At 44.7% G+C, this 26,358-nt stretch overlaps 1 protein-coding gene across 7 annotated transcripts in view; it reads right to left on the bottom strand.

The window, feature by feature from the left end:
• Nucleotides 1–26,358, bottom strand: part of CCDC7 (coiled-coil domain containing 7) — a 457,188-nt gene that overhangs the window by 336,866 nt on the left and 93,964 nt on the right. For all 7 annotated transcript variants that reach the window (XR_008309433.1, XM_053259060.1, XM_053259062.1 and 4 more), the window contains 2 exons: nucleotides 11,920–12,009; nucleotides 6,051–6,148 (listed from right to left, as the gene is read on the bottom strand). Coding sequence is in view for 6 of the 7 variants with exons in the window: in XM_053259060.1 (XP_053115035.1) it covers nucleotides 6,051–6,148; nucleotides 11,920–12,009 (188 nt within the window). In the remaining variant the exon portion in view is untranslated. The remainder of the gene's footprint in view (nucleotides 1–6,050; nucleotides 6,149–11,919; nucleotides 12,010–26,358) is intronic.

The following is a 26,358-nucleotide window of genomic DNA, read 5'->3' as shown; positions in this document are numbered from 1 at the left end:
CTTATTGACTGGACTACATACTTTCTGCTCATATGCCCAGATGAGACATGATGATCCACCACCTTTGAATCTAGGACCAGATGTTTAAAGGAAAAGACAATCATCAGCTTGTACCTTATACATCCTCTCTAGTCTCCTAGAAGTAGAGGATAAAGAAGAGGGTTTTCTCCCAAACCTGTTCTGCTGCATGTAGTAGTACTGGTAAAAAAAGGCAACGTATTTCAAAACAAGGCACTGGTCTTGGATACAGAAGAAGTATCTCAAGATAAAATAGTTCTAACACAGAAGCAGAAAGGCCTGTGTTGAAATTAGCAGGAAGTCAAAGGCTCTCTTTAGATGATTTATTTAGAACCAGAGACTGGTGTTTTAGGATTTACCTTGCCAATTTTCTTGCCTTGAAAAGACAAAAAGTTCTGCATGTGCTGATCAAAAAATAGATCTCAAACTAAGTTTTAACAAGAAAGACATGAAGAGGAATGGGATCAATACAAGGATTGATGACATAAAATAAATGCCTAATGCTTCTGTTGTAAACATTTAAAGTCTTATTTTTTACTCTTTTCAGGGTGTCATCCATAGAACTACTGAAAAAAATGTCACCATCAAAGGGGAGATACTCTATCTTTGATTTTGTGTCAGGTAAAAGACACAAAGTCATTTATGCCAACACAACGCTATGGAGGAAAGTTGGTCTTGTGATAGTAAGCATGAATTGTCCCCTTTGCTAAGCAGGGGTTTGCATTTGAATGGGAGATGTGTGTGAGCACTGTAAGATATTCCTCTCAGGGGATGGGGCCACTCTGGGAAGAGCATCTGCATACTTGCATGCAGAAGGGTCCAAGTTCCCTCCCTGGCATCTCTGACACAGGGCTGAAAGAGACTCCTGCCGGCAACCTTGGAGAAGCTGTTGCCAGTCTGTGTAGACAATACTGAGTAAAATGGACCAATGATCTGACTCAGTATAAGGCAGCTTCCTATGTTCCTGAGATAGCCTTAGAAGAGTAGGCAACTAAGTGGTGTATTAAATTTATTTTCTGCCTCTCTATCTTGGCCACCTCAGCCTGAAAGGTTTAGATTAAGCTTTTCTGTCTTAGAGTAGGCGAAAAGGGATTTCTCCCACATAAAATGTCAGTATCCTTCCATACAAGCAAGATAATCAGAATCTTATAAGGAAAGCTGTTGTGGAATAGAATGTTTTGGCTATTATGCTGCACATTCTGTCCTTTGAATCCATAGTTACTGAATGCTTTTTATGAGAGCACTAGTAAATGCAGGCCCGTTGAATAACGGGCGCTAGTGAGTGCTCCGGGGCTCCCGGCTGCCATTTCCCCTCCTCCCGCCGCCAGCCTCTATGCCGCAACCGGTCTCCCAGGCCGGGCAAGGGCCCCAAGCCACCCGGCTTCGGTGGTGGCGCCAGGCCTCCTCCCCCCGCCCGGATTCAGCGGTGCGGCCAAGCCACAGCCATGGCTCCGCCGCCGCCTTGGCCACGTCTTGGCCAGTGCTCCCCTCCACCGCATACCCGGCTTCTTTGAGGCGGCCACTTCTGGCTGCCCAAGATGTCCGCCGGGTCCTGCCGTTCGTTCGTGCCTGGCCTGTTCTGGGCATGCGCTGCGCGCATGCCCAGAACAGGCCAGGCACGGACGGACACCAAGCGTTTTATTAGAGAGGATACTCAAATCATGCTCCGCAATAACAGAGTTTAGTGCAGGACATTTAACTACAAAACAACACCTTTTGACTTGTACTTTATACATCTGCTCCTTTGTTTTATATGTAGGAGTACAGCAGAAGGTCTATTCCAAGCACCCTTAGCTGCCTATATCAAAACTGGAAATACTGGTAACGCAACAGTTTCCAATATCTCACAATGGACAAAATTATAGATTGGGTCATCACTTGAAGGCTTAGATTGCTGAAACTCCAGTCTTAAGGGTTTGCTATGCAAACACTTTGTTCACTGTAGGTCTTCTGAAGGGGAAAGAACTTTGGCATCTCTCATTGTGTAATTTGAAGGTTTAGTCAGTTGTCCAAATGAACACACTGATTCCAAAAGATTCATGACACAAACATGAACCACCATGAATGTACTCAATAGTGGTCAGTAACTGTTGACATCACACAGGAGTCAAGAGACAGGTATTGGTGCAGTAGGAGGTGTAGATATTGATGGGGCCACCACAAGTAAGGAAGTTTTCTGTGTAGATACAAGTGGAGGAGGAGAAAGAGAAGTAATATGATTCAAGGGCAAGGAACCACATTTGTTAAAGGAGAAGGCACTGGTAAAGAAGTTATTTTTTTTGGATCAATATCAACACTAAATGAGGAAGGATGATCAACATGGTAGTTGAAACGCCTACTGAAGCTGAAGTCAGAACTGCAAGATCCTGACTCGGGCAATTTGCTGTATTTCAGTTGGTAGCACTGAGACAGTAGTTCTAGGTGTACTGTGGATATGACAATCTGGATATGTTGGTTAGTGCCAAGGTGATCTGTCTCAACACTAAACACACAATTGTTTTGATGAATAATAACTACTACTTCCCCTCTTGTAATTTGAGTTATTGTAACCCCTGGCCTCCTTCAGCGAAGATGAAAAACTGCTAGGGATGTGAACGAATCAATTTTTTTCAGTTCGATTTGTACCCAAATTGAATCACCCCTGATTTGTTTTGGGTCCGAATCTACCCCCAAAACACCCCAGATTCTATTTGGATCCAAATAAATTCATATCAAAATTGATTTGGGGCAAAAAAGGAGTTCCAGGGTCAAAAGAGTGGGGTGGGTGGTAGTTTCCAATGGGTGGAAGCTACCATCTAAATTTCAAAGCAACTGGGCAACAGGGTGATTTTTAAGAAATTTTTGAAGTGTGTGCATCTTTAAGCTTTTTTCCATAGGGAATAATGGGGATTTCAGCAGCCACATAATTCCGCATGGGTGGCCCAGAGCAGGTTGTTGGTGGTGGTAGTGACCAATGGGTGGAAGCTACCACCCACATTTCAAAGAAACTGGCCAAAGGGGTGATTTTTAAGAAATGTCTGAGGTTTCCACGTCTTTAAACATTTTCCCATAGGGAGTGCTGGGGATTTCAGCAGCCCCATAACTCCAGGTGGGGGGCACCACGGTGATCCAGAGCAGGTTGTGGTGTAGTACACATGGGGTGCCAACCACCCCCGAACCACAAGCCCAGGGGCTAATGGGTTTTGTTTTTATTTTCAGTTTTTGAGGTGTTCTGAAAGTGGATTCTTTGGTGCAAAATGATAATGGATTCTCTGGTCATTCATCATTTTGCACCAAAGATGATGAATGAACAAAGATGAACAAAGATGTTCATTCATCATCTCTGGTGCAAAACGATGAATGAACTAAGAATCCACTATCATTGTTCATCTTTGTTCAGCTAGATTCGGGTACAGATCGTTTTGTACCCGAATTGATTCACACATACCTAAAAACTGCAAAGATGTCTGCCCATCCAGGAAGAAGCATTGTAATCAAGATATCAAGAACTTGCATCCCAGTCAGGGATGGGAGTCTATACAATGGTCATCTTGGGGATTCTGTCTTCTTATCTCTTGCCAGGGCTTCAATCTCGATGGTAAGATCATGGTGCATAGCTTGGGAGAGTGGTATTGGCAAGAACTGATGTCAGTCTTTCACAGGTAAACATGATCTCTCAACAATCTCACCAAGACATAATAATTTGGACTTTGGAACCGATGCTTGATTTATGAGAAATCGTCTTGGATATATCAAGCTGCACTTGAAAATCAATCTGATATATATATGATGGTGTTTGTATAGGCATTTGTGCTGAAGCCAAGCATGATGGTGGTATAGCAGTTTAATCAATCGGAGCCATAGATTGCAATCTGCTTACTTGTAAAACAAGTGTAATTGTTCTGATTGTTTAATTGTTTTTTAAGATGTGTTTTAATTGGTGTTCATATTTATATTTCTGTTTTAATTGTTATTAGTTTTAATGGTTTCTGTTTTTAATTGTAAACCGCCCTGAGCCATTTCGGAAGGGCAGTATAAAAATTGAATGAATGAATGAATGAATGAATGAATGAATAAAAGAAGAATCCTGATCCTTCTTTTTCATTTTTTATTGGCTCCTCTTGATTAAAGCCTTGGAGTCATCATAGGATTTGGTCTGTGATCCAAAGTCTAAGATCTCCATTCTAGCAGGCCTGCTTCATTAACTTAAGACAATGAGGGCAAGAGTTCTCTGTGTTCTTCATCCAAGAAGAAAATACAGAAGTAATGCACACCAGAGGCAAGAAGCTTTATACAGCAAGCAAACTACTTTTTAAAGGAGCCACAAAACACCATACAATGACAAAGGAAAAAAAAATTAAAAGAGAAATTGTTTTGTAGAACAGACTAGAAAAGAGCAAGGGAAAAAATGAATAAACTAAAAAACTAGCTGGTGGGTTTTAGCACATATCTGGTTGGTTTTAACTTGTTACTTTTAATTTTGGTTTCTATTATTTTTATATTGTTTTAAAATTTAATTTCTATTAATTTTATATTGTTTTATCTGTTTTACTAATTTTGTGAGGTGCCCTAAGCAGTAGTGCACTGGAGTGGCAGAATATGAATAAAATAAAATAACTGAAGTAAAAAGGTTTAACTGAGGAAAGGTATTTTAGACAGTGATCTAACAAAGTTCCTTGTATGTTGCTATTGCAGCATCTGGAAAAGAACTGAGTAAAAGAAACAAGGCATGCACGATGCACAGGGTTTCCCCACAATTTCTGGGCCATCCCAGTTAAACCACTACAATTAACCAGCATATAACTGGCATTGCTCACCAGAGATCCTGAAATGCTCATCCACCACAGTGGTTTAACCGCGATTGCCCAACAAGTCTGGATTCTCATGACATACTCCACAGGAGCATACAGGGCTCGCCAAACATTGTGAACGCTTTAAATACAATCATTCTTGTTGTGAGAATGAGACCTCTATATTACTTACTTATTCTATACAATTGCTTTTTCACTAGACATTTAAAAAATGTGGACACAGTTTGACCCAATAAAAATGCTAAGCACAATGCAGCCACCACCAGCTAGGGATATGCGAACTGGCTAGAGGTCAAGACAGTTCGCCATTGAACCGGACCAGCTCGAGGGTTCACCTCAAACCGCACTGGGCCCGGTTCGGCTCGACCTCAAGCTGAATCCCCTGGCTGGCTTGGGGGGTCAATTTAAAAAAAATAAAAAAATTTAAACACTCTCTCTGTCTCTCCCATTTTCCCCTCCCCTCACTGTTCCAAGGGCCATTCCAACCATTTCTCAAGTGGCAGTGGCCATTTTGGAGGCCACCGCACATGCACCCTGGCCATGCAAATGGCCATGGCACATGCACAGTGGCCTCCAAAATGGCCACCACCACCAGAGAAAGGTCCCAAATAGCCTGAAAATGGGCCAAAACGGCTTGTGGAAGAGCGGAGGAAGGGGAATAGGCAGAGACCCACCTGTGTCCACAGCAGCACCCCCCCCCCACCAGAGACTGTCCGACCCAGTTGTGAGTTGTTGTTTTTTTAAAACAATATATTTTTGACTTTAGAACCTCTGAACTGGCTTGAATTTGAACTGAGCCGGGGGTCTGTTCGGGGGGCACAAACTGAACATGCCCTGTTCAGTTCGGTCTTGAACTGAACCAAACAAACCGGGTTTGTGCACATCCCAGCTTTCTGAGGGCAGAACCATGAGCCACATGCTACCATTATTCTAAACCATCAACCGCATCTTGTATTCTGGATCTGCTATGAGGGCAGTATTATAAATTTCACTAAAGTGAATCACTTTGAGAACTATTACTTTTTTATTTTAAATAATAACTTTTATTATTTTCCTTAATAAAAAGTATATTATTTGCCCCATTTTCCTTAAAAAAATTCAGCTGAACTTATATTATGGTTGGAAGAGTGGTATAAACATATTGTAAAATAAATACATGAAATGAAACATTTAGTGATCTTGTTGACACATTTGGTAAGTTTGGTATAAAATCAACTTTGTGTATGTAACTATTTTCCTTACATGTGGGCCTTTTCTGGAGCAACCTGCTTCTCATCAGCTTTTGTTTTCTCCAGTTTCTGAAATAATTTTTTCCTTCCTTCTGTCAGCTTTTCACCTTCCTGCAAGCCATAAAGATTTAAAAAATCACCACAATTGCCTATCAGAAGTACCTAAGAACATAAGAAGAGCCCTGCTGGATCAGGCCCAAGGCTTATCTAGTCCAGCATCTTTTATCAAAGAGTGGCCCACCAGACACCACTCGGGAGCCTGGGGAGCCTACAGGCAAGAGGTGAGGGCATGTTCTCTCTCTTGCTGTTGCTTCCCTGCAACCGGCATTGAGAGGCATCAAGGAGTACCCATGCCTTATTAGTCCAGATGTCAGCTGCTTTCTGTTTGTAGTTTTCTTGGTGTTGCATCTTTGCTCTGCTTTTGATATCATTGAAGTTACATTTCTTTTGTCTTATTTGCTTAAACTTGATTTTCAGGATCCTATTGTTTGGTTTTCTTCTTATCTCTCCAACCGTTCTTATTGTGTTTCTATAAATGGGTCCTTCCAAGTCTCATTTCCTTTTAACTGTTGGTGTTCACTAGGGTTCTGAAGTTGATAAGTTGATAACCATTTACTCTTTATGTGTTGCCTCTTTGACTCTTTTACATGTTATCTATACCAGGTGTTTTTATGCCAATTATTTATAGGTGTTTTTTGTTCCTGATCTTGCCCTACTGTCAGTTGCTAGTCTTTCTGCCTGACTTGTTTTGTCATTTTGTGAATGACTCTTACTTTCTCCCGGTAATTTTTCCTAAGATAGGATTTCTTATTTTCCCTCCAACTTCTGGTTTCTTATAAAGGTTTTCTTATTTTTCTGTCAGCTCCTTCTGTTTCTTAAACTTTAGAGTGTTTTAGTCTCCTCTACTCCACGTATTAGAAATTTGGGTGTGATTTTTTACTCCCCCCTCCCCCCACTTTACATTGCAGATCCTTTCTAAATCATTTAATTGACCTATCAGTATTTCTAGAATTCATTTTTTTTCTTTCTGAATATACTGCTAAACGACTTGGTCACCCTCTTATTCTGCCTAAACTTGAGTATTGCAATGTCCTTTTTGTTGCTTTTCTTTCATCCCATCTAAAGCCACTAATATCTACTCTTCATTCCATAGCTTGTCTTATTGTTCTACCCTGTAAATATGACCATGATTCTCCTATCCTTTTCTCTTTAACTGGCTCCCTCTGCCTCACCATGTCCAGTTTAAAATTCGAGTATTTACTTTTAAATGCTTAAATGTTCTGTTGCTACTTTTAATGATTTTTCTTTCAATTTTCTTCACACTGCCCCCAAAGTTCAAGATTCTTCAAAACCAGTCTCTAAGCTAGACCAAGGGTTACACCATCAATTTTCTTTGGAAACCCATTATATTTGGAATTCACTACCTCCAGACGTGTGTGATTCAGTCATTCCCGTACTCTAGACATGGATGTGGTTTTCTTCTTCACCTTCCCTAATTTGTTGTAATTTTAGCTCAGCACTTCTCTTCCTCCATCTTCTTCCCTCACACCTCCTTTTCCTTATGTGTCAATTTAGGTTGTAAGCTTCCAGAGGGCCTTTTTAATTGCTAATTCCAGTGTATGTTGCAGTGCCTTGTTTTCAGTGCTTAAGGTTTTATTTATTTTCATTAATAATTATTATAATTATTGTGCAGCAACCTTGCTGAACCTGAGCAGGTAAGGATCTAGAAAGGGCCTGTAGGGGACACCTGGGAACCCTATGTACTGTTGCCAGCACTGCAATTCTGTGAGCTCTAACAAACCTCTCTGCTTGCGCCTGGGACAACAGGCTTGTAGTTCCCACTCTTAACATACTCAGGAGTCTATGGGATCGTGGACTCCCCATTTGTTGGCATAAGGGGACAGGTCACTTAGCTGGCAGTGAGACAATCACCCCCAGATTCAACAGCTGCCAAGCAAATTGAAAGGGGATTAGCCTCCCGCCTTTCCCTATATTAGGGAATGTCTAAGCAGACCCGAGTTAGCTTGCGAGCTAACTTCACTTTCAAGGTCTCTTTGTCTGAAGATTGACTTTTCACTTCCCCCTCCTCTGCAGTTGCCTCAAACAAGCTAAGGCTAATCACCTCAGCAAGAAAGCCAGAAAAGGCACTGGGAACGCAACTCCCTTCCCCACCACAAAAGAGTTAAGTGGGCAATAGGAGGAGGCGCGGTCATTAAAATTACTGATTGGTTTACTGGGTCTGCGGAATGTGTAGTATCTTGTTCTGTGAATTGACGTAGGGGCGGAATTCCATCAAGTGCCACTTCTGAGGCCGTCGCAGTTTTGCATAGCGAACTGTCAATGTGCAAGAAGCCATTAGGCCCATAAGCACCTTTATTGCTCTTGCTTTCTGTCATGGTGACATGTGGAAATCCCTCACCATTTCGCCTATGGGCTCATATCTGTCCTCTGGCAAATACTCTTTTTGTGTACCCATGTCCAGCACTGCTCCAATATACTGGAGACACCTGGCTGGCTGCAGATAGATTTTTTCCAATTAATTTGTACTCCTAAGTTGTTTAAAAGAGTTATCACACATTGTATCTGCAAAACTGTTTCCTTCTTCTTGCAGTGAGAACCCAGTCATCCAGCTATGGAAAGATGGAGAGACCCAAGGTTCGAAAGCAGGCCATGATTACTGCCATGCACTTCGTGAATACCCTTGGGACTGTAGCCAGGTTGAAGGGCAGCACATTGTATTGACAGATGTCGTGCCTGCTATGAAGTGCAGGTATTTCCTGTGGTTCTCCTGTATGCCAATATGAAAATATGCGTCTTTCAAATCCAACATTGCAATCACATTTCCTTGTGTAGAAGTGGAAGGATTGCTTACAGCATTATCATGCGAAATTGTTTCACTTCAACATGCAGGTTCAACCAACGTAGATCCATTATTGGGTGGATGCCCCCATCCCTTTTCAGGATCTTAAGGTACTGAGAGTAAAATCCGGTTTGACTGTGAACCCATTGCACTGGTGATATTGCCAGTTTCTCCAACAATACTTTGACCTCTTTCATCAATGTTGTTGTTTTCGAAGTGTATTATATCCCCATAAACTCTGGCAGGTCTTGAATTCTATTGCATATCCTGTATTGATTATTCTCAAGACCCACTGATCCAAAGTTATGTGGTGCCATGCTTGGGCATGACTTGCCAGTTTGATGTTGTTTCCGGCATATGCAGATATGATGTTCTTTTCGGCGTTGATGGTATTTGTCACAGTCTTGCTAGTGTTTACTAGTGCAGATAGGCTCTGTGACCAATCAAAGGTGTTGCTTGGCCTGTTGGGTCACTTTATTACAGTTCACTTGATTGCCTTTGTTCCTTGTTACATAGGGCTTTCGACTGTATCTTTGGAAAGGTTTTCTGAAGTCTCTCTGTTCATTCTGGCGGTGTGTATTTTGTCCCTGCTGATACAGTTGAAATCTAGAGTTGGTGTATTTTGGTGCTGGCATTGTAAATGTCTTTGATGTATTCTTTGATATTTTCCATTTCTCCATTGAGGAGTCTGTCTCCTCACAAAATAGTACTTTGCCATCAAATGGTAGAACTTCTATGCGGTCCCGCATGTTGTGATGCAGGTTAGTTGCACGTAGCCAAGCGTGCCTTCTCAGCATTATTGCTGATGTTAAAGTCCGTAACTCTGATTCCGCAAGATGCTTTGCATTACCGATGTCGACGGAGACTGCTGTGGAGTCGGAGCAGGCAAAAGCAAAACTGCTCAATGCTGAGGCTTCGATGCTGGGAGGCCCATGGACTGTCAATGTTCCTTCGATGTTGAGGGCTTCATACAATAGTTAAGTGTTTTGTCTCGATATTTTTTCGGTGGTGGAGCATCAGCTGCTACATTGCCTTTTCTCTTCATTTTGTCCCATTTGAAACTGGCCTTTGAGGCTGTTGGCCGACCTCGATGTCAAGGGTGATTGGGGCATTGCGTCCTTGGGGCTTAGTGTGCTTTCCAGCAGCGCTACTTTCAAGCATGCCGCTCAATTTTTCAAAGTCTGCTTAGAGAACAAAGAGCAGACTGTGCAGGCTAATGTATTATGTCCCTCTCCCAGACACAACAAACAGAGCTCGTGGCCATCAGTCGAGGGGAGCTTGCCCTTGCAGTCAACAACCTCTTAAAGGTGTTTTTTTCTTTCGGAGTTTTTCCACTCATGTGAGGCTCCTTTGAGGATTAAGAGATAGAGTCATTTCCCATTCCGTGTCTAGCCAGTAATTTCCACTGAAGATCAATATTAAATTGTTTCACGTTAGGATTGTTGATATGTGTTCCATAATCTATGCTGTTATCGTATTATACTTATCGCTTTCCGTTTATCACTTAGTTAAGCTGTCCCGAGTCCTTGCTGATAGTCTTTTAATAGTTTATTTCTGAGGAGCTTTAGAAATCCAAAGAAGTGATCGCTCTGGCGGTCAGAAAGAAACTGAAACAGGGACTCCAAACTGCCAATATAAACGGACACGGAGCATGTGCAACAGGAGGTAGGGGGCGTCTCAAAGAGCTAACGAATTTTACCCAAAGTGATCTGCACAGGCACAGAACCCAATGTTTATGACTGTCGTGGGATCACTATCCAGATTATAACATAATATGAGAGTACCTAAATATGCTTATTGTTCTTTTCCCTGCCCACCACTTTTTCTAATTATATTGTGTCAATTAGATCATAAGCTGTTAAAGCAGGGACTCAATTATTCTACTACTAGTCATTAGGCCCATTACATTAACAGGTGCTAGTGGGGCCGGCTACCTTTCTCTCTCCTCCCGCCTCCTCCAGCTGGGTCCGCCGCCTCCTCCGGCTTCCCCCGGGCCCGCTTCCTCCGGGCTCCGGCTACCCCCAGGCCGGCTACCCCCGGGCTCCGGCTTCCCCCGGGCCCGCCGCCTTCTCCGGCCTCCCCCGCCGCCTCCTCCCAGCCGGGCCCACCGCCTCTTCCAGCCGAGCCCATGGCTCCGGCTGGGCCCAGTGCCTCCCGGGCCCGCCCCGCCTTGCCCAGCTTCCCCCGGGAGGTTAAGCCGGCCGAACTTCCTTTTCAGGGCCGCGGAGAAGGAGCACCCGTGGATTCCCTATCAAAAGGCGCTCTTGCACGATCTCCCCGACGCTCCCAACATGGCGGCCGCCGCCCGCTCTGCTTCCCTTTCGCTGTGTTCTGCACACACACGCACCACGCATGCGCAGAACACCCGCCGGAGACATGGCCGCAGGCACCCTAGCATTTTATTAGATAAGATTGTTAATCACTGAAAATTGTTTTTAGCAAAGAAGACAATGAGCCATTACATCTCTAGCAAAATAAAGAAGTTTTTACTTCTCTCCTGATAAAACACAGTGAAGAATGGGTACATACCCAAGCATCCTAAGCAGGCATAATGTTTCTGCAATCTGTCACTGTTTCTCCTTCATATTGTACCATTCCATACAAACATCAGTGTGTGCTGAACACAGCAACTGTTTATTCCAATTATCAGATGAACTAAGGTTATGTATTGAAGCCCTCTAGAAACATTCAATGGCCTGAGAACCAGCTACTCTATTGATATATGGAATTTTAGTACTGGAGGTTTTGAGAATAATTTGGTATGCAATGTCAAACATGGTTTAGGTATCAGATCCCCTATCCTAAGACTGGCTGGTTGGCAGCCAAACTAGATCAATCCTGACTAGTCCTGTTGAAATTAAGTAGTTTCAGAATAACTCCTTTAGAGCACTACTATTGAATAACTTAGTCTGGATGTCAGCCACGATCTTAAAACCTCTTTTCCCAGTAAAACTATTTGCACTTTCAAGTAAAAATTTATTTCTGTATTCTTCATTCTGAAATCAGTTTCAGTTATACTCACTGATGATTCTTTCATCTTTTGAAGTTCATCCTCCATTATCTCTTTCTCTTCTGCTAACTTCCGAAATTCGTGTTGTATTTTCTGTAATTTCTAAATACATAAAGAAGAAACAATTGGGGAAACAAAATTATCCAAAACAGATCTGGGAAACCAATCTGGCCCAAAGATGCAAGATTCAAAGATTCTTTTGGATCTCTCAGTGGCTTTTGAGACCAATGATCATGGTATCCTTTTGGATAGGCTGGCTGTGTTGTGTGTGGGAGACACTGTTTAGAAGTGGTTCCGCTCCTACTTTGAGGCCCCTTCCCAAAAGGTGGTGCTGGGAGATTACTGCTCAACCCCTTTGCAATTATGTTATGAGGTTCTGCAAGGTTCCATTCTTTCCCCTATGCTGTTTAACATCTACACGAAGCTGCTGGGAGAGGTCATCTGGAGATTTGGTCTAAGGCGTTGTCAGTATGCGGATAACACTCAGCTGTATCTCTCTTTTTCATCAGACCAAGGTGAGGCGGTGACTGTTCTAAATCAGTGCCTGGACTGGATGGGAATGTACAAGCTGAGGCTCAATTCAGACCAGATAGAAGTACCGCTGGTCAGTAGTTCACCTGCCCAGGTGAATGATGTTCAGCCAGTGCCGTCCCTAGGGGTGTGGGGCTGGGAGCAAATCAGAATGTACGGGGGGGCCCTAAACATTTCATGATTACAGATTCATACTAACTAATGAAATACTATGTAGTGAGTGAGAGTGAGGTTTTTGGACATGTCCAACCAGCTTGGACATATAGTGAATTTGTGAGGCGAAAAAGTTAAACGCTTAACATATGCCCCTTGCTTCACAGTTCTCACTCAGATCTTCTGGACTGAAAACTTGAGCCTAGAGCATTTACAAAGGCACTCCTCCTCCTCTCCACTGTCTCTCTCATTCCCTCCCCCACCCCACACCACCACCTTGCCCTGCCAATTAAATTAGTCGGATGCACTATTTTTTACATCAAAATACACTCAGGAAAAAAGATTGGTTGGTGTGGGGTGTGTGTGTGTGTGTGTATACCAAACCCACACCAACCAATCTTTTTTCCTGAGTGTATTTTTCCTGAGTGTATATAAAAGTTCTGAACAACATACCTGTTGATACCAGATTTTGCATGGACAATTCTTCCTGTCCACTCTCCCCTCTCCCTTGCAAATGTGTTGTTAGGTACTTAAAAGATCCAGTGCTTGTGCACGTTTTGTTAATTAAACCATTTCATGCTCTCTAACAGTATCCAACCCTCTCCTCCTCACTCGTTTACTTTATTGCTAAAAGTCAATCTCTTTTTTCTGAATTAGATTTCTCCCACAATCAATACCCACACAGTGATTAGTGTTTTAAGACTAGGATTGGGGAAACTTGTGTTCCCCATTCAGTCATGTAACTCACTGTGGGACTTTGAGTGAGTCTCTCCCCCTCCCCAGAACCTACCTCACAGGACTGTTGTGAGGAGACAAGTTTGGAGAAAGAACAGGATGTGTGTCATAATAAAATATATGTATATGTGTCTGTAACATACATATTTCTGTTGACTTTTAGCCACATGCACTCCAATCCTAAATATGTAAACTCAGAAGCAAATTCATATAGCTTTTTACAGCTATCACAGCCCAGTTTGAGCTCTTTTATGAACCACATTTCATTTAAGCAACAAGTATATGAAATTATAGTGTATGTCTATACACTACAATGTATAGTGTGTGTCTATACACTACAGAAGAAAAAGCCACCAATCTGATTTCAAACAGGACAGCAGAAAAATATTTATATATGAGCTACTGTTACAAGCACAAAGCAAATAAAGTAATGTCTTATAGAGTATAGTAAGTATAAGTATGGTTGAGAAAGAACAATTTTCTCATAACTTCCTTCCACCACCTCCATTGCCATTCAGCTGCTTCGTCCTCATGGCTTTCTCCTCCCTGCTCTAAAATTACAAGTGCAGGCAGGAGCAGGGGAGGAGCACAAGACTCCAAGAGAACCAATCAAGTGGCTGCTCCTGCTGGGGAAGGGCTGGAAGACAGAAAGCAAAGGGAATGGTTAGCCCTTTTTTGTCTCTGCTGCTGCTGAGGAACTGCCTGCCAATCTCTATAGAAATCACAGGGGGTGCTGCAACTAGGCCCTTGAACACACACACACACACACACACACACACACACACCCGCCCGCCCCTGCTGCTTACTGTTTGCTGGGCTGATGCTGCAGCTGGTGTGGGATGGCAAGGCAAGGCAAGGCAGCAGGGAACACCTGGCTGAAAGTTTCTGCTCCTGTAGTCTGGAGGAACAGTGACCAAGAAGGGGCAGGCTACTGAGCAGCACGGGGCCTGTCAAAGCGTGGGGCCCAGGGCAATCACCCTGCTTGCCCTGCCTTAAGGACAGCCCTGTGTTCAGCCTGTTCTAGATAGAGTTGCACTCCCCCTGAAGTACCGGGTTCACAGTCTGGGAGTGCTCATTGATCCAGAACAAGGGGCTGAAGTGGCCTCTGTGGCTCGGAATGCCTTTTATCAGTTTCGGCTGATACTACAACTGCGCCCTTACTTTGACAGCGATACCTTGACCACAGTTACTCATGCTCTGGTAACCTCTCACTTAGATTACTGCAACGCATAGTACATGGGCTGCCTTTGAAAACAGTCTGGAAACTGCAGCTGGTACAAAATAGGGCTACAAGATTATTAACTGGGACTGGACGTTTTGAGCATATTACACCCATGCTTCATCAGCTCCACTGGTTCCTAGTCCGTTTCCTGGCCTAATTCAAAGTGCTGGTTCTAAGATGTAAAGCCCTAAATGGCTTGGGACTGGGTTATCTGAGAATGCCTTGCCCCATATGTCACAAGCCAGACCTTAAGATCTTATTCAGAGGTCCTCCTCCAAGTGCCCCTGCCAAGCGAGGTGAGGAAGGTGGCTACTAGGGAGAGGGCCTTTTTGGTGGTAGCACCCCCCCTTATGGAATAGGTTCCCCAGTGAGGTTTGCTTGGCTTCTTCACTTGGTTCTTTTAGATGCCAAGTAAAGACCTTTTTGTTCACTCAGGACTTTTAAATTTTGATTTTTAAACTTGATTTTTAACTGTTAAAAGAGTTTTTAAATTGCTTTGTATTTTTTGTTTTCTTTTTTCCCTATTGGTTTGTTGATTTGATGTGTTCTGTGTTTTTATTGGATATTTTAATGTTGTGTTGTGAGCCACACAGAGAACAATTTGTTTTGGAGTGGCTAACAAGTAATTTTCTTTATTTACTTACTTACTTATTATTAGTGCACGTGTGGTAGATGGCTTGCATTTTTAAGCAAATAATTAAAACAGGTTGCTTATCTGTAACTGATGATCTGGAGGTGATCCGTTGTCAGTCATGATATGTTGGTCACTGCACCTGTGCAGGGACCTCACGGATGGATTATCTAGCTCCTCTTTGTGCCCCTCCCTGCCATGCACATGCTCAGTGACTCTCTCATCACCGGCAGTTGGGTGGCATTTTGTTCAGTTTCTCGCAGACACAAGATCTTAAATCTTCAGGAAAAATTTCTTTAAAAAAATAAATAAATAAACTCATCATAGCTGCAATGGGGAGGTCTGAGAGGGTCTCATGACTGACAACAGATCACCTCCAAATAATCAGTTACAGGTAAGCAACCTGTTTATCTAGAAGCGTCCATCATGATATGTGGGTGTTTAGCCAGCTACCTCCTTTTGCAGCATCCCATCTTTCATTTGAGTACCCTTTTAAGAACTCCTCTCCCAAAATTTGCCTCTACAGCAATGTGTAAGTCAACTGCATAGTTCTTCACAAATGGAAAATGTGAAGACCAAGTCACAGCTGCACACAATTCCTTAAATTATATACCAGATAAATGTGCAGCTGAGGTGGCGTACACTCTTACAGAATAGGCTCTTACCAACTTCATTGCTGGTTGTTTCTGTAGCTTGTAAGCATGTGGGGCTATGGCTGCTGCCCTGTGGGTGGGTCTGTGTGGGATTGGGACCAGATTGTCTCAGCAGTTCTTGAGGACCAGCTGCCCAGATTAGCCATCTTTCTGGGCTTATAAAAGGGCTGCTGCCCTGTGCCTCAGTTCCCAGGAGCCTTGTAGAGAGGAGGACCCCTTAAGATCTGCTGCCCAGTGGTGAGAGCGTGTAGCTGCTGTCTGCTGCTGTCAGCCTGCCAGCCTGTGTGCCCCCTAATGTGTGGGGCTGTGGCTGCTGCCCTGTGGGTGAGTTTGTGCAGGATTGGGGCCAGAGGTAGTGAGTCAGCAGTTCTTGAGAACCAGCTGCCCAGATTAGCCATCTTTCTGGGCTTATAAAAGGCCTGCTGCTCTGTGGTGGCAGGCCCGCCACTGAAGGAGTGACACCAAAGGAGGTTGCCCCTTTGCGGAAGACACTTCGGGGGTGGGGGCAATGAGGGTGAGGACCTGGTGGTATTTTTGGCTTCTCTTGTTTTGGGTCCTAGGTGTTTCAGATGTGTCTTGGTTTGCTGGGAATGAAGAGGCAGGGGGTGTGTCCATTGACTGTGGGGTGGCTATTCCAGTTGTGGTGGGGAATAGAAGTAAAATTGACAGCTCAGTGAGTCGTTTCAGGGGAAGGAAAGTCAGAAATTGATTAGCTGTTTCCCCTTCCAGCTGTCCTGCTAGCTCTTTGACCTTGGGGAGCAGTGCCAACCTCCCACAGATCCTCACCTTGCTCCTCTGTAATGCCAGGTCTGTCCAGATTAAGTCAGAAACCATCCATGATTTGATACTGGATGAAGGGGCAGACCTGGGATGTATTACAGAGACTTGGTTGGGGGAGGCTGGTGGCCTAGTCTGGTCCCAGCTTCTCCCTCTAGGGTACTCTGTTGCGGAGCAGGGGAGGGGACATGGGTGGGAAGGTGGAGTGGCTGTGCTCTATAAGAATAACCTCTCCCTTACCAGGATCCCTATGGAAGTGTCTGACCATATTGAATGTGTGTACCTAAGTTTGGGGACCAGGTATAGACTGGGACTTCTCTTGGTGTACCGATCACCCCGCTGCCCGATGCAGTCTCTAACTGAGCTGACGGACTTGGTCTTGGGTTTGGCATTGGAGTCCCCCAGACATGTGGTGCTGAGGGACTTCAATGTCCACTTTGGGACCAATTTGTCTGGGGTGGCTCAGGAGTTCATAGCAACCATGACAACTATGGGCCTATCCCAAAGGGTCTAGGGACCAACGCACATTGCAGGTCACATGCTTGATCTGGTCTTTCACTCTGACCAGGATGGTATTCCGTGGGTGGGGAATCCTGTTATTTCCCCAATGTCATGGATGGACCACCATCTGGTTAAGGTTAGACTCACCGTCACACCCCACCTTTGCAAGGGCGAAGGGCCAATTAGAATGGTCCACCCAAGAAGGTTATTAGATCCAATAGGGTTCCAAGAAGCCTTGGAGGGATTTAGTGTTGGCTCTGCTGGTGATCCTGTTGATGCCCTGGTGAAGAATTGGAACAGCAAACTCACCAGGACAGTAGACATGATCGCACCTAAGCGTCCTCTCTTGGTATACAAAAGAACTACGGGGGAGGAAGCGGCAAAGTAGACGACTGAAGCACAAGCAGAGGAAGACTCAACTCAAATCTGACAGATTACAAAATAGAGCACTTTTGAAGATCTATGGTCTGGCAATATGGGCAGCAAAGAAGCAATTCTTTTCAGCTGCAAGTTCACGTCTCACATTCAGGGTTGTGATAGGGCTAGTAAGTGCCCTTCCTCCCTTGAATCAGAATTTGGAATCATCTATTACCCACTGTGATGTACTTAATGAATTCTTTGTGGATAAAATATCTCATATTTGGGTGTGACTTGGATTTAGACCCCACAATTACAGCAGTGTCTGAAACAGAGGTGTCCAGTGACTCCTATTACGTGATCAGGCTGGATGAGTTTATGTTTGTGAGTCATGAGGATGTGGACATGCTGCTTAGAGCGATGAGGCCTTCCACCTGTTCTCTTGACCCTTGCCTGACATGGCTAATACCTTCTGGCAGGGAGGTTGTTGTAGAAGGCCTAGTAGAGATCAGAAATGCTTCTTTGAGGGAGGGCAGTATGCCTTCTTGTCTTAAGGAGACAATTATTAGACCACTTCTAAAGAAGCCTGCCTCGGATTCCTCAAAGTTGAGCAACTATAGGCCTGTCTCCAACCTTCTGTGGTTGGGCAAGGTAATTGAGAGGGTGGTGGCCTCCCAACTCCAGGCAGTCTTGGATGAAACTTATTATCTAGACCCCTTTCAGATCGGCTTTCGGGTGGGCTATGGGGTGGAGACTGCCTTGGTCAGCCTGATGAATGATCTCTAATTGGGAATTGACAAATGAAGTGTGACTCTGTTGGTCCTTTTGGACCTCTCGGCAGCTTTCGATCCTATTGACCATAGTATCCTTCTCGAACATCTGAGGGGATTAGGGTGGGAGTCATTGCTTTGCAGTGGTTCCACTCTTACCTCTCAGGCAGATTCCAGATGGTGTCCCTTTGAGACTGTTGTTCTTCAAAATGTGAACTTTCGTATGGTGTCCCTCAGGGCTCCGTATTGTCTCTGAAGGTACGGGCCTTCTCCGTTGCTGCCTCAAGGCTTTGGAACACACTTCTTGCTGAAATAAGAGCCTCCCCATCTCTTACAACTTTTTAAAAAGCAGTCAAGACACATTTGTTCACCCAGAATTGCCTTTGTATTGTCTTGAATCAACTTCCCCAACACCCTGCTGAGCAGGGATTGTGGCAGGAACATTAGCAGGAGATTTGTGCTGAAAAGTATCCCCCATGGACACTGGTCCAATTCCCACTCTTGAACAGAATCATGGAAAAAAATTGTTCTTTTCCTTTGGAAACATGTCTATCCATAGCAGACCCCACTGTTTGATCAAGTGGTGTAAGCACACACTTTTCAGATCCTATTCATAATGTTGGTGATTCGTGAACATGCTGCTCAAGTCATCCACCAAGATGTTATCTATCCCCCTGATGTGTAGCGTTATTAGATGTATTTTGCGAGTCATGCATCAATTACATAATTGAATGCTGAGTGCACATAGTGACCAAGAAAACATGCCCCCTTGTCGATTGAAATATGCAGTTGCTGTGCTGTTGTCCATTTGCACTTGCACTAAAGAATCCAGCAGCATTGGGGGAAACTATTTAAGCACTAGTTATACCACCATGAGCTCCAAGAAACTGATATGCATTCGCTGTTGTGCATTTCAAATCCCATGCATTTGATGAATTCCACATTGTACACCTCAACCTGTCAGTAAGGCATCTGTTGTCAACCATTGTGTTGGGGCTGAAGGTTGGAAGCAGATTCCCTCTAATAGGTTGCTCTCCATCTTCCACCATCTCAAGAATTTCAGAATAGGGGCAGGCAGTTCCAGGAGCATCATTTGGCTCATACAGATGGAATGCACTGAGGAACCATAGTTGCAGCTGTTGCATCCTCAGCTGCGCATGGAGAACTACAGACCTGCATGAGGCTATTAAACCCAGTAATCTTTGAACCTGTCTGGCCTGTTTTGATACTACCCTCAAACATTGTTATTAGCTGTAATATCTGTTTGTACTTTTCCCTTGGTAAGTAAGCTTTCTTTTGTCTGATTCAATTTTTTCCAACTGACCTGCACCCCTAATCTTTCCAGAAAGTCCAGTACAAATCAGATCTATGAAAGTAACTCTTCTTTCCTTCAATGTACCAAGAACCAGTCAACCAGGGAAGTAAAATCTACTATCTGTTGAGTGCGTAGATACAACATTATTATCCCCATACATTCTGTAAATACCCTCGCTGCAGTGGAAAAACCAAAAGGCAGCACTCTGTATTGGAATAGTGACTCTCCAACATGGAATCTCAAGTATTTCCAATGGTCCTGTTGAATCTCTGTATAGGAGTAAGTGTCCTTCAAATCTAACTTTGCAAGCCACTCCTCCTTGGCAAGGAGTGGAAGAATACCCTGCAACACTATCATCCTGAACTTGCACGTATCTATAAATTGGTTGAAGTCTTGGAGACTCATAATCACCCTTATTCCTCCATTGCGTTTTGGTATCAGTAAATAGCAAGAATAGAACCCCCTCAACCTGTCTGTCCATGCACTGAGACAATTGCCCACTGCTCCATCAGAGTCTTCACTGCCTCCTGCAAAGTAGTTGTCACTGGAGTAAATCTCATCCCCATAAACTTTGGCAAAGCTTCAAATTCTATTGCATAACTAGTGTTGATAATTCATAAAACCCACTGGTCTGATGTTATGTAGTGCCACACCAAAGCATGACTGGCCAGCCTAATGGTATTGGCTACTGAAACAGTTATTGGTATATCATTGCCATTGGCCATCATAAAGCTGATAGAATTCACTTCGGCAGGCGTTGGAGATGTGTGCAGTGGACGTTCTTGTAAATCAAAGAGACAGCTTTGCAGAATCCTTTCCTGAACAGAGGCATTGGTTTTTATTTTTGGCCCCATAGCCTTTCCTTTGATATGGCTTGTATTGTTTCCTATAATCCTTGTATTCTTGATATTTGAAGTCTGAACACTGACAATTGAACGGCCGGTACTAGGATGCAGTCTGAGACACTGGTGCATTTGACAAGAAACTCTTAGCCGTATACTGAGATTTCTTTAGGATTTCCATTGTAGAATACGTGTTGTCACTGAATAACCCTTTCCCAAAAAACAGGTTGCTTACCTGTAACTCTTGATCTGGAAGTGATCCGTTGTAGTCATAAGGAAATGGGTGCTGCGCCTGCGTAGGGACCTCGCGCACCGACTAAGTAGCTCCTCACGACACCCACCGCCAGCACGTGCTTCGTTATTAGTGGTGGTTGGGGGGTCTACTCTCCAGTTCCTTACAGACCACTGAGAACGATGATCTGTGCAGTCCTTTCCGCGTACCAGTACCAGCCTCTTTGGAGTCTACTGCCGCAGGGATCGCACAGGAGGCTCTTATGACTACAACGGATCACTTCCAGATCAAGAGTTATAGGTAAGCAACCTGTTTATCTGTATCATGATCCATTGTAATCATAAGGAAATGGGTGATCAGCCAGCTTTCTCCTCTTGGAGGTGGGCACAGTAGACCCAAAGCTCATGGCAGCACCCTCTTTAGAACACTTCTTCCAAAAGTAGCCTCCCTCACCATGCACAAATATATGGTGTAGTGCTTAAAGAAGGGCTGCTGGGAAGACCATGTGGCCGCTGTGCAGGTATCTGACATCTGTATGCTGGATAGATGGGCCGTCGATGTTGTGTAAGCTCTGGTTGAATGTTCTTGCACAGTCTTTGGGGGAGCAACCTTCTGTTGTTTGTATGCTACCAAGGATCAACTCCACTGCCCAATGTGCCAGGTATTGGCGTGATATAGGGCGATCCTTACTCTTTCCTCTGTAACCTTACAAACAGTTTCTTTGTCCTTCTAAATGTCCATGTCCCTTGCAGGTAATACAGGAGGGTTCTACGCACATCCAGAGAATGAAGTGCCGCTTCCAAGGGTGACTGTGGTCTCTGAAAGAACATAGGTAAGATAATCTCTTGACTCAGATGAAGATCAGATATCACCTTTGATCGAAAAGCCGGGTCCAATCTCAAAACCACTTTATGTGGGTAGAATTGGGTGTGTGGCTTGTCCATTCACAAGGCTGTCAACTCAATCACCCACTTCACTATGGTGATTGCAATAAGAAATGATACCTTGAGAGTGAGCAAACGGATGGGCGCTGTGGACAGTGGTTCAAAGGGATGTTCAGTTAGAGCTGACAGCACCAAGGACAAACTCCATTGTTCCATAGGTCTTCTCACCAGTGGGTACAGATTGTTTAGTCCCTTCATGAATCTCTTGTTCTCGGGATGTCAGAACACCATAGTTCCATCCTAGTGTCTATGTTTGGAGGAAATAGCTGCCAAATGAACCTTTATAGACACATTGGCTAAGCCCTTTAACTTTAAGGCAGTCAAGTAAAGTAATACTTGTTTCACAGTGGCACATAGATGGTGAAACCTATTGCTCTGAGCATAAGCTGCAAAGCACCTGCATTTGTTGCTGTAATTCTGCCTAATGGAGAGTTGCCTATTGTTCAGCAATATCCGTTTCAAAACCCGATTCTCCACGCCATCATCCTCAAAGACCATACATCGGGATATAGAATTCTTCCTCCTTCTCTCTGGAGCAGGTCTGGGATGAGAGGGAACCTGTGTAGGCATCCCCTGGACAGCTGTAGAAGTGGTGCAAACCACAGTTGCCTCAGCCACCATGGAGTTAGGAGTATACACGTCACACTGTCTCTCAGTATCTGCACCAGCACCTGGCCAATTATTGGCAGTAGCGGGAAGAGATACAGAGACCCATCCACCAACTGTGCTGGAATGCATCACCCAGCGATCCCTTTCCAATGCCTGCACGAGAGCAGTATTTGGAACATTTCTTGTTGGCTACTGAGGCAAACAAGTTCACTGATGGGGCACCTTACTTGTTGAAGAGCTGCTGGAGACATGAGTCCTTGATCTCCCACTCGTGCTGTCGGTTGTATTGGGAGACCTGACTGAGGCTGTCTGCCAGCTGATTGTTGAGATCTCTTATGTGTATTGCTATAGGGTAGACGGCATGTGCAATGCACCAGTCCCAAATCCGACTGGACAGGGCACATAGTGACATGGAGACTGTGCCCCCCTGCTTACTCACATATTGTCCAGCTGAACCTGTGCCACCATGCCCTTGAGCATTGGTTCAAACGCTCTCAGTGCCAGGAATACGGCCAGCAGCTCCAAGTAATTTATATGCCGTTGAGCCTGATGTCTCAACCACTTCCCTTGGATCCGATGTGGTCCACAATGGGCACCCCATCCCAATAGGGATGCATCTGTCGTCACCCATTGAGTTGGTGATAATGGCCCAAATGGCACCCCTTGGGTGAGACTGGCCTCCAGCATCCACCACTGCATGGTTTTCAATCCCGTTTGTGGGATTGTTAAGCGCATATTCTGGCTGTCTATATTAGGATGAAAGTTGTTCAGATACCACAGCTGCAACAGTCTCATTTGGAGCCACGTGTGCCTGACCACTGTATTGCAGTACGCCATCAAACCTAGTAATCTGTGTATCTTCTCCGCAGGTTGAACAGGACAGAACATGCACTCCTGAGCCAGTGCACTGATCTGCTGATAGTGCTCCAGAGTATGTCCCTTTATTTCTCCATATCTAAAATGGCTCCAATGAAACTTAGCCGCTTTGTCGGTCCCAGCCTCGATTTTTTCCAGTTGATATTGATGCCTAAGTCTTGGAGTCGGTGCAGCATTGACTGGATCTGAGAGATCAGTGGCCCTTTGCTGCTGCTGACTAGCAGCCAAATGTCCAAGAAGAGATAGAGCACCAGCCCTTATGTCCTCAAATACGCCACTACAACAGCCATAACCTTGGTAAATACTCCTGGTGCCATCAACAGTCCAAAGGGCAGAACTGCATATTGGTATATTGCACTCCCTACCATGAATCTGAGATACTTCCGGTGATTCTCCTGGATGCCTACATGAAAGTAGGCATCCTTCAGATCCAATGTTGCCGCCCACTCTTCCTGGCCCAAGAAAGGTAGAATTGCCTGCAACGTTGTCATTCTGAATTTCCAGGCCCAGATAAAATGATTGAGGCCCCATAAATCCATGATTGCCCTGATTCCTCCATCCCACTTCGCGATCTGAAAGTAGTGAGAATAGAATCCTGAAAATTTCCCTGCTCACTGCACCGAGACTATTTCTCCAACAACACCTTCACTTCTTCCTGAGGAACCACTGTGGCCCTGGTGAACTTCAGACCAGAGAATAGCGGTAGCGCTTTGAACTCTATCACATATCCTGTATCTATGATTCAGAGAACCCAGCAATCCGATCTAATGTTGTGCCATGTTTGGGCATGGCTTGCCAATCTGATGGAAGTGTTGGCAACTACAAGGTCGATGTTGGGGGCCCTGGTAGTGTTGGCAACAAGGCCAATGATTGGGGCCTTGGCAGTTGGAGGAGTGTGCAGTGGGCTCGCAGAGCCATCAAAAGGACTGCTTTTTATTGTCCCAATTCGGGCGGGCATTCTGACCCTTATTTCTCTGGTTGAATCCCCTATACAGTTGGTAGGGTCTGTATTGCTTTTTGAAATCCCTCTTGTCCTGGTATTTGTAGGACCTCTGTCAAGAGTACGGATGCCATGAGGCACCTCCTGATGCAGATGAGGATGCCATGAAGGTTCTAGCCATAAATTTTGACATCTTTAAAGTCCCCATCGTTGAATCTGTCTTGTCATGGAAAAGACCCTTTCCATCAAAGGCAAGGTTTTCCACCCGATCCCTCATGTCCTACTGTAGGGATGTTGATCGGAGCCAAGCATAGCTGTGCATACTGATGGCTGTAACCATCGTTCTTGATTCCGTTTCTGCTAGGTGCTTACAGGCACTAAGCTATTGTCTTGTGATGGATGTTGTTTTCTCATACACCTCATTAAACTTATATTGGAATTCGTCTGGTGTCATAGAAGTCGAATCCCAAAATAGGTGATTATAGCGGGCCATGCATGCTGCATAATTAGCTATCGGAATAGCCAAACTAGAGGCGTAGATTTTTCTCCCCAACACATCCATCTTTCTGCCCTCCTTGGCAGCAGGCGTTGTATGGCGACGCCCCCTGCCGGTGCCATCAAGGCACAATCTATGACTATCGAGTTAGGCACTGGATGGCACAACAGATAGGTGCTTCCTGTATTCTGTATAAGTTCTCGAGACATTTAGAAGTGGGGGTAGATGCTTGGAGGACTTCCCATGCAGTCTTGACAGCTTTGCTGATGGCTGGAATCATAGGCAAGGCTACTGGGTGGGAAGATTTGGAAGATTTGGCCTTTGCCATCATATTATAAACTGGGTCAGCTACCTCAGTGTCAGGTATGTTTAAGTCCATCCTCAGTGCCTCCACTATTTCCCTAATGAGAGTGTGGTATGCTTTCAATTCCTCCTTCGGAGATGTCAGAAGGCGTGGAGAAACGTCGGAAGGCAGGTCTGACCAGTGACTAGCAATGTCCGAGTCAAACTCCTCGGACTCTGAAGAATAGGCCCCTTGGTCTGGAGATGATGGTACATGTTCTGATGGAGGGGGCTTGTTTTCTTGTTCCTTTTCCCTGATAATTTCTTGGGGGCCACTGCCATTTGCTGCAGTGTAATGTCAAGTTGCCACGACTGCAGAGCCTATGCCTGACCCACTGCCAAATAGATCACTGCAACATCTCCCTCAGGGCTTGAGACGGAGGCACCAGTTGGCGTGCGGCCTCACCAAACTGGAAATTAGGCTCCAGCTGTGCCATAACACGTTGACCTACCGGAACCTGTGGTGCCGATCTGCTTTAAAAGTGGCCCCTTGGTATACAGAGGAGTTACGGGGTCTGAAGCAGCAAGGTAGGCAACTGGAGCGCAAGTGGAGGAGAATTCGGCTTGAATGTGACAGCACAGAGCCCATTGAAGGTTTATGCGGAGGCGGTGCATGCGGCAAAAAAACAATTCTGGTCTGCGTGCATTGCTTCTGCAGATTCGCATCCGGTAGAGCTGTCCTGGGTTGTGAGCAGTTTGATTCAGGCTCCTTCCAATTCAAACCAACCCCTGGGGACTTTGTTCTGCTGTGATGCTTTTAATGGGTTCATTGCAGACAAAATCTCCTGTTTTCGGGCCAACTTGGACTCCACTGTTTCTGCTTGAGGATTCAAATAATATTTGGTTTCCAGGGAATTCATGAATAGAATGGCCACATCCTGAGCTACTGGTGAGCCCATGGCAACTCCTCTGATTTGTAAATAGAATTGCTGCTGAAATTTAAAATAATTTTTTTCAAAGATGAGATCTAGAAATTCAAGTAAAAATAAATTGGGGGGATGTTTATGCCTGTCTTAAAACAGCTGCACTGGCTGCTGATATGTTTCTGGGCAAAATACAAAGTGCTGGTTATTACCTTTAGCGAAAATGGATGGACAGAGGATGGTTTCTCCCGGAAACTCTTTGTGATGTCCATGAGAGCCTGGTTCATTTGGAATGCCAGAGAATGTGTAGATTTATCATCCAGAATGTCAAAGAGAGGGATAGCAGAGGGTTTAGTGACCTCCTTAGGTTGGATGTCCAAGGCATGGGCCATGGTGGCCATATAGGAAGAGAAAATCTTAAGGTGAGAGCTAGGCGGTGAGGAGTACCCGTCCTTGTCATGCCTCTGGCATTTAGGTACAGGAGTTGCTGGGTGCGTTGAAGAAGCAGAAGACTCCGAATCAGAATCTAAGGAAGAATCAGATGATTGCAAGATCTTCTCGGGGGAGGGGGGGTTGGTCCAAGAAGTGCCAAAAGAGGCGGGTCAGCAGGAGCAGGTTGGGCTGGTGTCGCGTGCTGACCAGATTTTTCCTCTGTTTGGGGT

Source organism: Hemicordylus capensis, chromosome 6 (genome assembly GCF_027244095.1).
Source record: "Hemicordylus capensis ecotype Gifberg chromosome 6, rHemCap1.1.pri, whole genome shotgun sequence".
NCBI lineage: Eukaryota > Metazoa > Chordata > Lepidosauria > Squamata > Cordylidae > Hemicordylus > Hemicordylus capensis.
The sequence above is the reverse complement of the archived record's forward strand: the minus strand, read 5'-3'. Positions and strand labels throughout refer to the sequence as shown.